The sequence below is a fragment of the Sciurus vulgaris genome (assembly GCF_902686455.1).
Source record: "Sciurus vulgaris genome assembly, chromosome: 6".
NCBI lineage: Eukaryota > Metazoa > Chordata > Mammalia > Rodentia > Sciuridae > Sciurus > Sciurus vulgaris.
The window spans coordinates 141,718,996-141,737,711 of NC_136466.1; the positions used below are offsets into that span (position 1 = coordinate 141,718,996).

The 18,716-nt window shown below is 38.1% G+C and overlaps 1 protein-coding gene across 1 annotated transcript in view; it reads right to left on the bottom strand.

Annotated features, from left to right (window-relative positions):
• Positions 1-18,716, bottom strand: part of SPEF2 (sperm flagellar 2) — a 182,335-nt gene that overhangs the window by 136,669 nt on the left and 26,950 nt on the right. Inside the window, exons 7-9 of the mRNA XM_079145179.1 lie at positions 17,656-17,842; positions 10,978-11,166; positions 5,151-5,338 (exon numbers count right to left, since the gene is read on the bottom strand). Of these exons, the coding sequence (XP_079001305.1) occupies positions 5,151-5,338; positions 10,978-11,166; positions 17,656-17,842 (564 nt within the window). The remainder of the gene's footprint in view (positions 1-5,150; positions 5,339-10,977; positions 11,167-17,655; positions 17,843-18,716) is intronic.

Here is an 18,716-nt window from a genome sequence, read left to right on the forward strand (position 1 = left end):
TTCTTTCTTTTTGAAATTCTAAGGCCCTTTTTGAAAAAAAATTTTTTTGTTTCTGTGTAAAGAACTCCTTTTAGCCATTCATTTAAGAATAGGTATACTGGCAACAAATTTTCTTAGTTAGCATCTTCTGACAGTATTCGATTTCCTTTTCATCTCTGAAGGGTATTTTCACTGGGTACAGGACCGTGGGTTGAGTCTTTTCTTTTAGCTCTGAAAAAACACTATGCCACTTCCTCCTGGTCTCTATGGTTTCTGGGTGAATACTTTGTCATTTGAATTATTTGCCTCTGAAGGTAAGTGTTTGTTTTGCTGGTGCTTTCATGATGTTTTCTTAAATTTACTTATGATGTACCTTTATATGGGATTTTCCTTGAGCTTATCCTCTTTGAAGTTTGCTCAGTCTTTTGAATTTATAATTATATGTCACTTGCCATATTGGGGGAATTTTTAGGCACTATTTCTTTGTGTGCTCTCTCAGTCCCATTGTCTTTTTCTCTGCTTCTAGGACTGCAATGGGCATGAGTGATGGATTAGATCTTAATGTCCTCCCACAAGGCCCGGGTGTTAAAGACTTGGTCACCAGCCAGTGCCATACTGGGAGGTGGTGAGACATAGTGGGAAGAAGTTAGGTCATGGGAAGCATACTCTTTGAGGCAATATTGAGACCCCAGCTTCTTGTCCTCTCTTTTGCTTCCTGGCTACCATAAGGTGAACAGGCCTCCTCTGCTGCATACCCACCAAAGGCTCACAGCAACAGAAACAAGCATCCATGGACTCAAGCCTCCAAAACCTTGAACAAACATAAAACTTTCCCTTAAGAGTTGCTTTATCTCAGATATTCATTATAGGGACTGAAAGCTGAGTAATGCAACAAGGGTGACCAGTTGCTGAGTCTCTTGATTTTTTTAGCTACTTCCTCTCTGTTGTTCACACTGGGGAATTTGTATTCTTTATTTTCTATTTCAGTGATTCCTTCTGCTGTCCCCTTCATTCTGCTGTTAGGTCCAACCACTGAGCTTGCCTTTATTTTGGTTATTGTATTTTTCAGTTATAAAATCTCTATTTAATTCTTCTTTGTATGATATTTCTCTGCTATGTCTAAATTTTGGGTAAGTTTTAAAATTTTCACTTGTTTTGAGCATGTTTGTCATTGTTCGCTGAAGTATTTTACCATGGCTATTTAAAACTCTTTATCAGGTGTTTTGGTTAGGTTTTCCATTGCTGCTACCAAAATGCCCAACAAGAAAAAACTTAGATGAGGAAAAATTTATTTGAGGCTCACTGTTCCAGAAGTCTCAGTCCATATAAGGCAGACTCCCTTGCTCTGGACTTCAGATGAAGCAGAATATCGTGGGGGAAGGGCCCAGCAGAGGACAGCTGCTCGGTTTATGGCAAGAAGCAGAGAGGAGATGAGAGGAAGAGGCTGCAGGGAGAACAACCCTTCTAGGGCACACCCCTGTGACCCACCTCCTCCAGCTACATCCCACCTGTCTACACTTACTAACCACTCAATCCATTCAAATTAGGATGGATGGATATGTTACAGCTTTCGTAATACAATCATCTCTCCTCTGAGTATACCTGCATTAGCAGGAGCTTTTGGGGGACACCTCATATCCAAACAACAATATCAGGTAATTCTAAGACCTCTGTTATTTCAGTGTTAGCATCTAAATTCATTCCCAGGGTTTCTGTAACAATGTACCGCAAACTAGGCAGCATAAAACAATAGAAATGGATTGTCTTACAGTTCTGTGAGCTAAAGGGCTGAAATCAAGATGTTGTCAAGGCTGTGTGTCCTCTGAACCCTTCCTTGCCCTACATAATTTTTTAATAATTTTTATTTGTTCTAATTATTTAATACATGACAGAAGAATGCATTTATGCATTTTGATAAATCATAAATAAATGGAGTATAATTTCTCATTTTTCTGATTGTACATTTGTAGGATCATATCAGTTATGCAGTCATATACGAACATGAGGTAATAATGTCTGTTTCACTCTACTATCCTTCCTATCCCCAAACCCCTTCCCTTCACTCCCCTCTACCTAATCTAGAGTAACTATTCTTGTTTAGCACTGCCTTATTGTGAATTAGCATCCTCATATCAGAGAAAATATTCAGCCTTTCACTTTTGGGGTTTGGCTTATTTCACTTAGCATGATATTCTCCAACTCCATCCATTCACTGGAAAATGCTATAATTTCATTCTTCTTTAAAGCTGAGTAATATCATTGTATATACACACCACATTTTTTATCCATTCATCTGTTGAAGGGCATCTAGGTTGGTTCCATAGTTTAGCTATTGTGAGGTGAGCTGCTATAAACATTGATGTGGCTGCATCACTGTAGTATGCTGATTTTAAGTCCTTTGGGTATAAACTGTGGAGAGGGATAACTGGGTCAAATGGTGATTCTGTTCCATTTTTCTGAGGAATCTCCCTACTGCTTTCCATAATGGTTACATTAATTTTCATTCCCACCAGCAATGTTTGAGTGTACATTTTCCCTCACATCCTTGCCAATATTTATTGTTGCTTGCATTCTTGACAATTATTTTGTGGTTTGCTGACAGTCTTTAGCATTCCTTGACTTGTGTCTGCAGCTTGCCTTTGTTACAAGATGGTGTTCTCCCTGTATCTTTCCTCTCTCTAGTCATGTTGAATTAACTAGTATGACTTCATCTTAGTTAATCCTACTGCAATGACCCTATTTCCAAATAGGGTCACATTCTGAGATACCAGGGGTAAGGACTTCAACATATCTTTTGGGGGGGATGCCATTCAACCTATAGCAGAATCTATATAATGTCCTTTTTTTTTTTTTTGGTACTGGGAATTGAACCCAGGGGCAGGCACTTAGTCACTGAGCCACATCCCCAGCTATCTTCCACTTTTTAAATTTTTTTTTTTTTTTTTTTTTTTTTACTTTGAGACAGTCTTTTTAAGTTGCTTAGGGCCTCACTAAGTTGCTGAGGCTGGCTTTGAACTTGTGATCCTCCTGCCTCAGTTTCCTGAGCTGTTGGGATTATAGGCATGCACTACCTTGCCTGGTCATATATTGTCATTTTATATTCAGTTTGACTCTTTCTTATTTTTGGCAGGATGGGTGATTTTTTTAAATAAAAATCTAGATATGTTTGTAATATAATATGTTGGATTTTATGTAAACCTCCAGTTTTACCTTTTCTTTTTTTACCTCTCTCTTTTCTGTTTCCTTTTTCCTTTGTGGTGCTGGGGATCAAACTCAGAACCTGGCATATTCTAAGTAACTGCTTTACCACTGAACAACATTGCCAACCTAGGTTTTTGTTGTTATTTTCTTTCTAACTTGTTTTGGGAAAGGAAAGAGGCACATCATCTTGTTACTGACAAGTGTGGAAGACCCTTGCTACTGCTGGGAGGAGGTGGAATTTTGACTTCCCAGGGTTTCCAAAGACACTGTAGTAACAATGGCCTTGTTATCACTGGGGCTGTGACTCCCCACACTCCTCCAGGCTCCTCTGAAGCTGCCCAGTGGAGGGGAGGTGTGTCTGCCTCTCTTAGGTGGGGGGATGAATACTTGCTTCCTGCTTGACCTTTTGGCTCTTGGAGGGTGACAGATGAGGCTTCTCACCTGGTCTTTTCTGGCACAGGTGTCGATGGGGCTACATTCTGTTTGTGAAATCTGGTTGGAGTAGAGTAGAATTATCTAAAACTTTCCATCATGGGCCACTCCTTTATGGGAGCAGTGTGTACCACATCAATCTGCTTTATCTCATATTTTCTCTCCTCAAAAATATTTCATAATTTTTACATTTAAATTTCCTACTTTTAACTTTTTGTCATTTAATCCATTTTTAAATTAATAATATGGACTTGTGTCACTTTTCCCTTTTTAATAATTTTATGGTTTAGCTTCTTCCTAATTTTGTTCTGACAATTTCTGATCAGTTGAATCTGCATTAATCTGAAGAGTATCTTGAAATCTTTATGCTTTAATTCCTTTCACTTTTCACTGTAATTTGTTTTCTTTTTCTCAATCTTATGCCTTATTAGTTTTACTTTCAAAATGTACTCATGGTTATATGAGTTCATCTGGGAGATTTTTTATATAAAACTGGGCTAGACACATGGTCACAGGGGCAAGAGCTGTGGAGAAAGCCCTTCTCATGAACAGGGGACATGGGATGGTTTTCCTCTTTTATCCTACCCTGGCTCTCATTCTGTCCTGCATCTGGCTCTCACTCATTTCATTGTGGGGTCTCAAGAAGATCTCAGCCTGGGTCCTTGAGAGGTATGCCAATTTAACCAGGTTGCATTATCTTAACTCTTATGTAACTGCTTTCACTGAGATCTACTGCGGAATATTTGTTTCAGCCTTTAGCAAAACATAGCACAAGGAACAGGTCAGTGAGTCCAATATCATATTTGCTTCAAAGGCTTGGTGGAAGACATTGTTCACAAGATCCCCTACACTATGTAGTGTACCTGTGATGAGATCACACAAGAAAATAATTGCTCTGAACTGAGTGCCAAGAAAAATTTTGTGTTTTGTAGAGAAATGGAATGGAAAATGGAAATCACATTACATGTTGTGTTTCTTTTTTTTTCCATGGGTCACTAGGAAGGTCAGATCAAATGTACAGTTCAGTTTCCATGACTGGCAAATCTACAACTGCTTACATAATTGTGTGTCGATTTATTCCTTATTCTTAGCTTCCTATTTTAGTTTGGATGTTCCCTTTGTTATGATATTGGCATATTCTTCATTTTTGTGCTTTTGAATATTTCCTTACAGGTATGCTGATTTCTTCTAGAAATAAGGTGTGATGAAAATAAATAGACTTAATAGTTAGTAAAATAATCTTAAACTCCATTCTTCTAGCAAATTAGAAGTGTTTCAAATAAATTACCATAGTTGTCCTTGTACATTACAGGTGAGTTGGCCCAATACTAAATGGAAAAAGGCAAAAGAATTCCTGAAATAAGGTTAGTCAGTGGGTAAATCTACTCAGTATTCAAGAGCTCCTGGACTTTACTTCTTGGTCTTTTTATGAAACGTCCTTGTCTCTCTTTACATATCAACCTAGTGTCCACTTCCCAATCATCTGTTCTCATTATCTGTGATATCTCAATTGTATTGATTATAGAAAGAGTACTTACTTATTTGTCAGCATTCGATAGTCTGCCACTTTTGTGGACAAATCAAGAATTTGATCCAAAATTTCTGCACATATGTCATAATGCTTTTTATAAGAAACCTTAGCTCTTTCCGTAGCAATCTGGTCATGAAATTCCTTCTCTCTGAGAATTTGTTCTTCAAAATCAATCTTGGCTTGTTTTGCCAAAGCCTAAAAAGGCAAAAACATATTTTAAGCCACTATGATTGTGCAATGAGTCAAATGAAAATAATGTCATCTTTTCAATAGTCCAAAACAGAAAAAAAAAACCTTTAAAAAGAATGGAACCTTTTTTTGTTTTGTTTTGTTTTTACATCAGGAAGAAGTTAAAGTTAATTTTGAATGAGCTCATTCTCCTTAATAAATTAAGTACTGAAATATGAAGGCAAAGATCATATTGGAATTATTCTACCTTTAGCTTAACAAAATAGTACATTGAGAAATGATCTGACCAGGGAAAGCCAACATGGTTAGTGATAAATTGGATGGTAAAATCTTTCATAAAAATGTCCTGGTTTCACAGGTTGCAAACAGGAATCACAGACCAGAAGCATAAATGGACCTTCACCCCCACCCCAGAAGTCTTGATCTGGACACATCTGCCCTATGTTTTTCAGCAGGGTTGTTCTATGATATTGACTTACACTTATAAAATATTTTGGAAATTCCTCGATCATAGTAATTTGAGATCATAACATATTTGACAACAAATATAGAGTATGTTACAATAACAACTACAAACCCTTTGCTGTTACAGCCTTAACAAATTAATAATACTCATTTGTAGAAACATCTATCTCTATAAAAAGTAATGAAATATTAAAAATTTGTCATCACCCTCTACTTGGTTTTGGACCCTTTCTTTACACAAAGGATGTGCAAAGGTCAAACTTAGCCTAACCCAGCTGGGAGCACACAATACTCAACTGGTGGGATTTGAGGGGCCAAATGTTGCTTTTTGATAGCTGCATCAACTTCTTGATAGATTAGACCACATGCTAATCTGCCCCAGGAGACGATTTCCTCCTGTAACTCTACCCAGTCAAGGGAAAATGGATAAATGGAAGTGAACTTGGGTTTTGGAGGAAGTGCACTTGAATTTAAGTCCCAGCTGTGTACAGAATTCAGGTTCAAGCTGTAAAAACCTGGGCAAGTCGTTTAGCCTCTTTATGTCTCCATTTCTGAAAGTGGGGACATTAGCAATTCTTAGCATGCCCCGAAAAATTAGCCAAACCAGTCAGAGTGAGTTCTTCTTATCATGATACCATTCATAAATGACTAAATGCATGAGAGTGGATCATTATGTAAGGCTACCATCTGCTTTGCTGTTGCTGTGTATTTTGCACATTTATTTTATTTTTGGTGGGAACCAGGTTGACCTGGATTACCTCTATTCAGTACATTTGGCACATTTAGGAATTACACCAGAATTTATCATTCTTATATTGTTTCGTAAGCCCAATTTTCATGGAGAAAAAATACAATTTAAGTACAAAGCTTTATGACATGCTTCATGAGCTGTGAAGAGTTCAGAGGAAAAAGAAATCTAAGGGACTAGGAAAATCCAATGAGAATTTATGGAGAGAGTGGCACTAAAATGGGTCATGAGGTTGGTTGACCAATGTCTAGGAAACATCTGGAAATATTTAAAATGTGAGGAAAACCAAACTTTGAAGGGAACAGAAGACTCCCCTCTCAGTAACAGAACTGTCTTCTCACTTCCCTCTATTCCTCCTTCTGTGTGTTCCTCCCTTTCTTTCTTCTTCCCTCCTTTCTTTCCTTCCCCCTTTCTCCATTCCTCCTTTCCATCCAGCTCTCTAGTCTTCCTTCCCCTTCTTTTCTATGTCTACCACTAACTCTGTGAAACCCACCACAGCTTCCTGTCTCATGACAGCAAAGTAGGTTGCAGTCCTAAAAAGAGAAAGAAGGAAAGGAAAAAGGAAGTCAGTGGGAGGGAGCAAATCTCAGTGGTTATGAACTTGGATTCTAGAGTCTGATAGAGCAGGCTTTGCTCCTGCTACAGCACTACAAGCTGTGACTTTGAGTCTTCAATGTTTCATTTTCCTTCTCTGTAAAATTTAGATAAGGGTGATGTCTACTTGTGGCTGCCTCAAGAATTAAATGTGCATGTAATGAGTGTAGTACAGTGCTTGACTCAAAGAAAGCTCAAAATGTTAAATATGATTGCAGTTGATTATTAGTGATGAAAATAGTAGGTGGCACAAAAATTGTAAATCAGGAATTATCTTCATATAGAATGGATGTTCAATTGCCTTAATGGAAGAGACCTTCAGATTTAATTTTAAAAGTAAACAAATTTTTAAACAAAAATCTTTTGAAGGTTAAAAACACAAAGTTCTTTCTTTCTCTCTCTCTCTTCCTGTAAAATGTGACAGACATTAAGACATTAGGAGAGGCCTTAAGTGGAACAAATTCTGTGCTATGCATGCATGATTATGTCAAAATGAACTCCACTATTATGTATAACTATAATCTACTAATAAAAATAATAAAAAATTGAAAAGCAATCATAATCCTGCTTTCATGGGGTTAGCATGCCAGTGGGATTTGTAAACAGTCATAAAGCCACATGAATAAGTGTCAAATTACACACTATGGCATGTCAGCAGGGGTAGATTGTGAGTATAGGACACACAGGAGGCGCCTTGACCTGCGCAAGAAGAGGCAAGTGCACAGAGCTCTGAACGATGAGCATTCACTGATGAAGGCACGTGGCAAGAGGGGAAATGTAAGAGGAATGACTTACTAAGGGATCTGAGAGCAGAGAGAGGCAAGCCAGAGTCCAGTGGACAAAAGGAAGCAGGGTCATGAACCAGGATATTGCTGATGGGGAGCCAGGGTGTGATTCTTAGTGAGAAAGCGATGGTCAAATCTGAACAACAGAAAGATGCCTCTGACTGCAGAATGGAGAATGGACTTTAGGAGATGAGAGAGGATCTCAACAATCTGTATCTTATCTATACTGATTCTCTTTCTTCCTTTTGAGCAGTTAAAAAAAAAAAAATCCTGCTTTAGGAAATTTCTGCAAAAAGACAGTAGAAGAAAGCAGAGGTGGTGCTATAGATGCTGAGAAAAACAGATATCACAAAAAAGGTGAGTGCACAGAATTGACAGGATTTAGAGGTGTTTTAGATATGGAGACGTGAGGGTGAAGCAGGTTTCAAGTGGGTCATAAGGTTTGGACTTGTAGAAGTTGATAAATAGTGATGCCATTTGTTGAGCTATGAAACCTTGAGAATGACAAGGTTAGTGGGAAAGATCATAAATTTGACCTTGAACAAGCTGAACTTGAAATGTGTCTGAAGTATATGACTAGCGATGTCAAGGAAGCAGTTAAACCCATGTATCTACACCTCAGAGGGCAGGGACCTTAAGTGATTGAGTCATCCGTCTGTTGCAGTAATTACACCTCATGGTTGTGGATGGGATTGAGGAATAAGACAAGGAAAGAAGGTGGCCTGGGACTAAGCTTTGAGGAACCCTGACAATAAATGTATTGGTGTCAGAAGAGAAAGAGCCTGTAAAAGAGGCTGAGAAGGAGTCACCAGGAAAGGAGGAGGACAACCAGGAAACTGTTTTCCATAGCAGAATTCAAGGGAAGGTAACCATGGAATAGCAAGTAAAGACAATTACATAAATAGCACAAATATTAATAGTCTGTGAACATTAAGAACTTTAAAAATACCATAAATTTAAGGTGTTTCTAGAATTCTTCCCCTCCTGCCACCCACAAACAATAATAAAAGCTATAAGAATATCTGGATGTGGTTTTGCATGCCTGTAATCTCAGTGACTTGGGAGGCTGAGGCTGGAGTTCAAACCCAGCCTTAGCAATTTAATGAGGCCCTGAGCATCTCAGCAAGACCCTGTCTCTAATAAAATATAAAAATGAGCTGGAGATGTGGCTCAGTGTTTAAGTGCCTCTGGGTTCAATCCCTGGTACCAAAAAATCAAACAAACAAACAAACAAACAAAAATCCTACAAGAACAGTAATATAAACTAAACTAAAGGTAAATAGCAATTTAAAAAATTCTACCTTGTTCTCAAAAAGGAAGTGGCAGAATGAATAAATTGTGTGTAGTTAGTGAATGATGTTTGAAAGAAAAGGTAGCAGTGTTCATTTCACAAATTGAATTCAACACCTTTATTAGGCTCCTTCTTATATACCAGCCACTGTTGTTGGAAGAGTTGATAAATTCAATGTTTATATTGGATTTATAAAACCTGCATCTGTAAGGAAGGGGTGCCAGAGCAGAGGACACCTCAGTTGTAGAAAAGAGGGAATGTCCTTTGTTTCAGGTGCTTCAGAACCTTCCTGTTTAGGTCTCTGAGGCTTTAGCAAGTCTGAGTGTCCAAATTCTCTGAAGTCAGTTCCAATTCAGTTAAAGAAAGAACAACTGAGGTGACTTAGTGGCACCTGCTGTAGTCCCAGCTACTTAGGAGGCTGGAATAGGAGAATTGTTTAAGCCCAGGAGTTCGAGGCCAGCCTGGGCAACATAGCAGTATGCCTTCTTGAAAGAGAAAGGAAGGAAAGAGAGAGAGGCTGGGGTCGGGAAGGAAATAAATAAATTAATAGCAGGTAGTGTGTTGATGATTTTCATCTCAGTGAGCTCAGTCCAACTAAAAATCTTTGCTCTTAATTAACAGGGCTTGTGAAGGAAACCTTTTCCAAACAATTAGACTGTTGTTTCTAATGTAAGTGAATACTGTTCACCTCATCCAAGTCTGCTCTTAACAATAAGATGGAGGAAACAAGCAAGCAGAGAGTTCAGCTCTTGAGGCCTAAGAGGACCCTGGAAGTCAGCATTCATGCACCTCAAGTTCATGTGGTATGGCTCCCCACCTCCACCATTTGGGCTCTGCCTCTTCTACAAAAAAGCATTACTTTTCTTTCCTGACTCTGGAGAACATGATAGTTTACAAATGATATTTCTAAGAATGGCACCATAGTAGCAAACAGCATGCCCGGAAGCCTGATCTTGGTTTCCACGTAGCATTGCCAAATGCAACACTCCACAGGAACCTAGATCAATGACTTCTTCGAGTCCTGAAGAAAAAATAATACAATATGAGCCTGGGATATCTTGTTTGATCAGAAGGCAAGGGACAGTTTATGAAAACTAATTGTGTCCTGATGAAAGCAAACAGCTTAAAAGATCTCACTGCCTGAGAGTATTCACTGAGAATAACCAGCACTGGTGCTAGTGGATTTTGAAAGAAAAAAAGTGCTCTGGGCATCTAGGGGAAAAAAAACAATGATTCAAGGAGATAAAAAATTGATTATCATCAGTTTGACAGTAACATACTGTACCTGAAGAAAATGGACTGGTGTATTTAAGGTATTCGAAGAAAAGGGTGAGCTAAGGAAGCATTTTATAGATGGCAAAACTGACAATTGAATATATAGAATGTGCACACTCATATCAGTATACAAGAACTCAGGGAATAACGTTGCCATGAGCCCTTCCTGAGGAATTAATTGGATAAGGAGCTTCAGATAATTAAAATGGCCAGAGACACAGGACATAAGAATCAATGGTGATCATTCAATACTTGGTTACTTGTAGAATTGGGACTAAAAGAAGAGAGGTAGTGGTTATCGTCTCTGTTAATGCAGTTATATTTGAATAAATACATTCAAATATATATTTGAATATGGCAAATTATCAGGTCATACAAAAAATTAACTCTCAGCAATTTTACAACAAAATACAGCTTTGTTTACCATGATTCGGTAGAAAGGATCAAAAGTAACCTCAGAAAGATTTTTAAAGGAGATAATGTTTACCGCTTCTCGATCAAGAGCATCCTGGAAATCTTTAAGTCGTCTTTCCTCATATTGTTTTTCTCTGAAAATTCTGTTTTGCCATAAAACTTCCTTTTCATGCCGCACATGCATCAGCTGCACAGCAATCCTGCGTTCCTGCTGGGACTGTCGCATTAATCGGTGAATCAGCTGTTCCTCTCGATAAGCCTCCTGCAAACACCAACCAGAGACTAATTATCTATCAAAGCCATGTCCAAGTTTCCCATTGGGCTAAGAAGTTCACACATAAAGAACAAATAAAAGACTTAATATTCATCTAAATCAATTTCTGCCTTTTTATTTAAATTTGAACATGACAAAAATCAAATTATAAAAAAGAAAATTCCCAGAAGACGTTGTACAATTTTTGATATCTAGAATTGTAATGCTCTTGAAACTCACAATTACTTAAATGAATCATTACTTCTTTTCAAATCTGATTAGAAAAAACAAATTAGGTGATTTTTTTTCTCCAAGGTTTTATAAATGAGCAATGTAATTCTCAATTTGTAAGCATGTTTTCAGAAGTTTGGAAATATGTTATGCATTCTAACAGAACTACTAGCTGTAAAAAAAAAAAAAAATACAGACATCGTCCAGGAAAAGAGCAGATCTGGTTATTTCCCAGTGGGGACACCTCCATATTTGTATGAAGAAAGGCTGAAAACTGATAGAACGTGAAGACTGATAGGATGTACAGACAAAACTAAGTGGAAATGACCGACTTATCTCTGAAAATTTGAGTGGTCATAATCTGAAATGGAAACTAGATGTATTTGGCTATTTTAGGAGAATAGAAGGGGGACCAGTAAATGAAGAATGGGAAAATATTAAGTAGGAATCAGGACCTGGCTTTCGCACCACAATTGTACCATTAGTTGACTGTGTAGTTTTGGGCAGTAGCTCTGTTTTGCAGGTCTATTTCATGGCAGGAAGCAATGAGAGGTTTGAAGATGGAAGCTGTTCTCCCAGGCCACGTCAAGCCCTCTCAATGTGTCTAAACAGAGACATCATGTGGAAAGTGGAGGTAATTGAGTAGTCAATGGGGATATAGACAAATACCTAAACACTAGAGTTTTCCATTTAACATCAACATTTCAATGATTTATGATTCATCCAATCATTAATGACACTGTATCAGATAATCTCTACCACCAGAAGATTACAGGAACCATATCATATTTTTAATGGAACAAAGACACAAAAATGACACTCTATGGCAAATGATGAAACCTAGACCTGGGCATCATTTAAAAAGGTAAATTTAAGTTCAAGAAATAAGTATGATTTTTTTCTGTTGCTAAGAGAACTGGGATAAAAAAAGTATCATGAGCAACTTTGAAACATGTCTAATCTATTTATAAGGTTATAAAATTTTTAATGTTAATAATTGTTTTCTGATCCAATACTGGTGGTAAGGCAGACTGTGAAAATAGTCACAAGTTCTGCCCTTCTTTTCATTCACAGCCTTGAAGTATTTCCCTTCAGGCATCCCAATCAAAAAGTAGACTGTATTTCTCTACTTCTTAAATATGAAGTATGAACTGACCAATGGGACATCAGCTCAAAAATCAAAGGACAAAATGTAAGATTAAAAAAAGAAAGAAAGAAATGAAACACTTGGGGTCAGATTTTCTTAATTCTCCCTTTCACTGCCACCAAGTTCATAGTCTGGTCTAGTAGAAAATGGTGGGGAGAAGCACCAGTCTTCCCAGCAGGACCTGACAGAGTTTTCGTGACTCCACCAACTGGCCAAAGACTTAAGAGCAAGCCCTGTTGATCCCAGGCCAAAGTGTTTACCACATTTTGGGGGTGGTTTTGACACATGAGGCACAGTCCCAATAAAGTTTTTATTTTTAAAGTATACAAACATATTTTATTATTCCAAGTGAATTCCAGGTGATTAGGCTGTATTTATATGGCAAGGCAATATAATTGACAAGATTAGATCTGGTCATTTAGCCCTTAGGAAGAACATTGGAATGGTCATTTATGCTTTGGTTATTGCAGGATGACAACACATTATGGTTAAAGTGGGGAAAAGAGAAGGAAATTACTGTGGATGGTGGAGTCAACGCTACACATATGAAACCTCAGAATATAGAACCAGCCAGTGTGTTAGGACCTATACCCAAAAGTTGAGTGGAAAATACAAATTTTTTATTCCATTGCACAAGGAGTTCACATTTTCAAAACAGACTATTTCCCAAAATCTCAATGGAATGCAGGATATATTTTCTCATAGAAACTAAGATATAAGTTATTATTAGGAGCTCAGGGAAGCTTATAAATGTTCCTTCAACCTAGAACACGAATGTTTGCAATCAACAAAATGGAAAAATAATATAAGACTCACTTCTATTTTAATTATATTTGCTATATTTGGAGAGGATTTTCAACAAATCTACAATCCAGAATAGTCTCAGCTTGATTACCAGGTCCTCCGCTTCTCCCATGAGTTGGAGCTAGTTTATATTGGTTCACAGCCATTGCTTAATTCTCCAAAGAGGCCCATGCAGTTCTCATTGAGGAATGGGCTACTGCAGGAAAGACTCAGCCAAGTATTCCAGGGTCTTTAAGCTATGAAGTGAGAGAGGGATCTGACATTCAAATGTCAGCTTCAAGGAAATATCATAGATATGTTCTTGGCCAACAGAGGTGTCTGATCCATAGCCAAGAGCTAACCAAGATGTTAACCAAATGGTCATAGAACGAGTTGGGAGCCAAATTGTGTTCCCAGTCTGAAAGTCTTCATTCAAACACCTTGAAGTACTTTAAACACAAGTTCGAAACTAAATTCCCTAATTCCTTTTCAGACCTGGTCCTCTTCCTACATTCAATGATCCTATAATAACTCTGTCTCCTTTACCACTCCTAATACCTCATACCTAATTATTCATATAATCTATGCATGGTTTTAAATCACCCCCTACTCCTTTCTCTACCCACTGGTGCCTCTAACCTTGGGTGACATTAATCCTTTCCTACCATGCCTTCTCTTCTCCTCCATTCCCACTCACAACACTTATGCTCCAAAAATTTCAAAGTAAGTGAACTTTCTAACTAAATTTCATAATTTAATCCACAGAATTCCACTTATTGATGAGTCACTAGGAAAGATAACTCTGGCACTCTTCATCAGCTACACTGAGATGAGGGCATGTAAATTCTAGAGGAAAACTGCAACAGCTAAGGAAGATATTTTGAGGCATTTTTGATGCCTCAAAAGAAGGCAGAAGAAAAGTATTCAGGGCTAATGGGATTTATGTCTTACTTTTGAAAAGCAGTGGGTACCAGAAGGAAGTAGAGGGAGGCAAGCCCTGATAAATCAGCATTTTCTCTTTGAAGAAGGCTGGATGGACAAACAGGCCATGTGGTACATGCAAATAGTCCACCCTGTCCTTGTGCATTCATGTCATTGTGTCAGTTGCACAGTGAAGCTGGGTACACTGCATTCCATGAACAGTAGGCCATGGGCCTGTTTCATGTCCCAGGACCCATTCCAGGAAGATAGCAACTTTTCCAGACATGGAGAAGCAGTAGTAGGAAATAGGGTTCCCATGAAAAGAGATATCCGGAGCCCTGATTCTGATGTCTCTTAGGTTGCTGGATTCCCAAACTGGTAAACATATCTCCCTCCAGCTTCAGTCTTCACAGTCAATACTAGTGGGAACTTTGGAAAGCCAGAAAGATTTTATTCACCCCATTTTCCAGGTAAACACCAGGCCTAAATCATAGGCAGAGAAAACCTTGCTGTCAACATACAAGCTTTTGATACAAAATGTGTGTCCAACATTCCATTGCTAAATGATAAAACTTGAAATATGTAGTTTTAAAGAAATCCTTACAATTATATAATTTTTTATTTATAATTCTTCTAACTAAAAGGAAGATGATCAAGCTGACTGAATAAAGAAATTAGTGAATCTGAAGAAATAACCTAGCACAAAGAGATGTCCTGGAGTGAAGCTTTGTATATTTCACTGAGGAAGGAATGGAACCCTTGAATAGTTCACTTCCTCATATTTACACAATGGCCCCCTTTAGTGAACAGACCACTGAGCAGACTACCTGTGGTTGGTGAATAGAAACAGCAACTTCAAACCGTCATCACATTTTAGACATGCACTTTTGTCCTGGGTGCCTTCACCACTGAGGCCAGCTTCCTCCCCATGCCTGTTGCTTCCGTCTTCCTCATCCCAGGAAATGGCATCTCCAACATCCAGGTGCACAAGCTAGAAATTGGGCTTTCTGTGTCACTTCATAACACCCCCATGTCTAAGGAGTCATTGAATTCTATTGATTTTTGCCTCTAAAACATCTCTTTTGAAGTCACTTCTCTCAATCCCCATTGTCACTACTCTAAATTCAGAGTGGGATTACAGCAACTGCTATGGCTTGTTTTGCCCTCCTGCAATCTATTCTTCAAAATTAAGACAGAATGATCTTTTTAAAAGGCAAGTCTAACCTCATCACTCTTGTTCCTCTTTGCACTCAAAGAGGAAATCGTAAAATCTCCTTTCTTCCTCTGTTTTCATCATGTTTTGGCCTTTGGCAACTCCTGCCAGATGACATGATTTTTAGTTAGTAAAAGACTACAGAAATAGTGCCCCTATAGGCATGTGGGGATACAGCCTTTCTTATCTAATGCTGTTGGGAGTTTATACCACTACAGTTGTCTGCAAGCTAATTTTGCAAAATGTATCAAAATGACTCTACAGACTGGGTGTTGGGAAGCACACTTTAATCCCAGTTACTCAAGATGCTAATACAAGGGAATCAAGTTCAAGTCCAGCCTGAACAACTCACAGAGACTTTTGTCTCAAAAAAGAAAAAAATGTAAAAGCCTGGGGGATATAAGCTCAGTGGTAGAATACCCCTAGGTTCTACCCTAATACTGTTAAAAAAGAAAAAACTCATATAGTTTGATCTTAGAATTCCAATTCTATTTCCAATTTTATGATCACTTGATAAGGAAATAATTGGGATCATTAGCAAAGGTAAATATATAAGAAAATGTATGTTGAAATAATTTTTATGATAGAAAAAATACTATAAAGAATTTGCATGTCAAATAAGAGGAAGAGGGATAAATAAATTAATTTACTTCTACATTAGATTTCTTAGCATCCATTTAGAACAGAGGTATAACTTACTGTACTTACTGATATGGAGATGTGCTCATAGTGTATTATTACCAAGAAAAGTAGGAACAGAATTACATACAGAATCTGATACCAACTTTGTAATACATCTTTTTACAGTAATTAGAAATATAACTATAGCATAATTGAAAATATCTTTGTAAACTGTTTCTTATTCTATTTTGTGATATTTTATATTATCTGTGCTCTGATATTATTATTTATATGTTTACATTTTTATGTTTGTATATGCAAAGTAAATTCTTAAAAATATTAATAGCAGTTTTCTTTAAAAAAAAAAAAAAAAAAAAAAAAAGCACTGAGCCTGCCCTGGAGCATGCCTGTAATCCTAGCAATTTAGGAGGCTGAGGCAGGAGGATCCCAAGTTCAAAGCCAAACTCAGTAGCACAGTGAGGCCCTAAGCAACTCAGTGAGACCCTGTCTCAAAATTAAATAAATAAATAAATAAAAGACTAGAGATATAACTCAATATTTAAGCACCCTGGGCTCAATTCCCAGTACCAAAAAAAACCCAAAAACAAACCAAAAACATAACAAAAACAAAATAAAAGCACTGAGCCTTTCCATGTGTTCTTCTCTCCTCTGGAAACTCACTTCACCTTCCACCATCTTAGTAAGCCTTGGCAACCCTCCTCACCTGCACTCCCCACATCCACTTCCACCTTCAGTTAGTTAACTCCTGCCCCTTCTCCATGCTTCTGCTGTCACCCTCTGTACCAGGCTGGGTGGACTCCCTGATCTGTCTCTGGGTCACACCCCCCATCACCTTAATGCACTTTTACCCTTGAATGTCCTTACTTGCTTACAGATCTCTCTACATGGTAAGCTTAAGAGACCAGGTTTCTTGTTATTTCTGCTCAATCATGGTATCTCTAAGCCTCATGAAAGTACCCAGAGCACCAAAGAGGTGCAGGGAATGTGTGTTCCATGTAAGAGTTGCTCAGTGATTTCAATACTGTAGATGCATCAAAACCACCAAAGCGACCCACACCCACAGTGTCTGATTCAGCTTGGTGGGATCCAGTAATTTGTTTTCCTAAAAACCCCCGGTTATGCTAATGCTGCAGGTCCAGTAACCACATTTTGAGAACCACTGGAGTAATGAATAAATCATGAGGATGAACAACTCTTCTGTCAAAAGTTTTCTTTGCCTCTAGGCCAATATGGTTAGCATAGATTTTAGATCTTTTTTTTTTTAATCAGTGTTTCTTTATTGTGATAAAATATACATAAGGTGAAATTTATCATCTCAACAGTTTTTAAGTGTACAACTCAGTGGTATTAAATAAATTCACATATGTGGTACAGCCATCAACAGATTTTAGGTTCTTTAATAAATATGTAGGGGTTTTTTTTCTAGGCATATTTGCTATTCTGATGTGAAGAAGGACCAGTGAAATTTGATGCAGAGGGGTAGACAATTCAGGTATAAGAGACATATTTTTGGGTATAGAAGATGACATTTTGTAAAATTCCCAGTGTCTGGGCATCTTACCTCCTGTGCTTCATGGGCTATTAACTGGTCCATTAATAACCTCCGCCGTCTTTTCTCCCTTTGCTCCCGTGCAAAAGCGTCTTCTTCTAAGCGCTTCTGGATTTTTTTAATATAGTCATCATCCGAGTAAGTGTTTAACAAATCAGTAGTTATACGGTCTGCTGTGTCGAAAGAAGTCTTGGATGCACTAAGGACAATAAATTTTATTTTAGATTTTATAAACAATGTGACAATACCTCATTACTTGTGACGATGGACGGCCTCCAGAGAAGGCTTCCCTGAGTTTTCTGTTAATTTGTGAACACAAGCAGTGAAGCAAATATGAGCTCTGCAGTGTGACACCCACAGCTTATCAACAGATTGCATTTTCTTTCCCCTATTTCCAAATGCTATCTCTCTGAGGTCCTTCACACAGCCTAGTTTCTAGGCCCATCACTATATTGTTCTTTCACTTTTTTGATCTTCAGTCTACCTAGAGATTCTGAATTTTTCTCCTCTTTTTCCTGCTGACTCCTCTGCTTTTTTCCTCCTGTTTTTGGGATCAATAGCAGGCAGCCTATTGATTGACCACACGTCAGGAAAGGCACATCTCTGTGACAACACACCACATACACTGATGTCAGGTCACTAGACTGTGTTTCTATGGGTGGCTCCATTGATGGCCACTTTGCTCTCACCTATGATGATGCAAGGTACTCTCTGAACTCCCAGGTGAATATCTGACTGCTTAGGACAGTGACTCTTCTATAAGAAGGAATCTGCAAGACACATTCTGTCTCCCTCCCTTTTTCTCAAAACAGACCTCCAATTTTATTCAGGGGAATAATGTCCCCAGCCAGGCTATTCCCAGCCTCCCATTCTGCTAAGTGTGCCATATGACTGAATTACAGCCAGTAAGATATAAGCAGAAATGTTATGGGACACCTGGGAAGGCTTTGGAAAGGAGCTATTTCAGATCAGAGATACTACTTTTTGCCTAGCTTCCTTCCTGAGGGCCTACTGGTCAAAGACCCAGAAACTATTTTGCAAAACAAATGTGACAGGATGATGAAGAAAAAGTG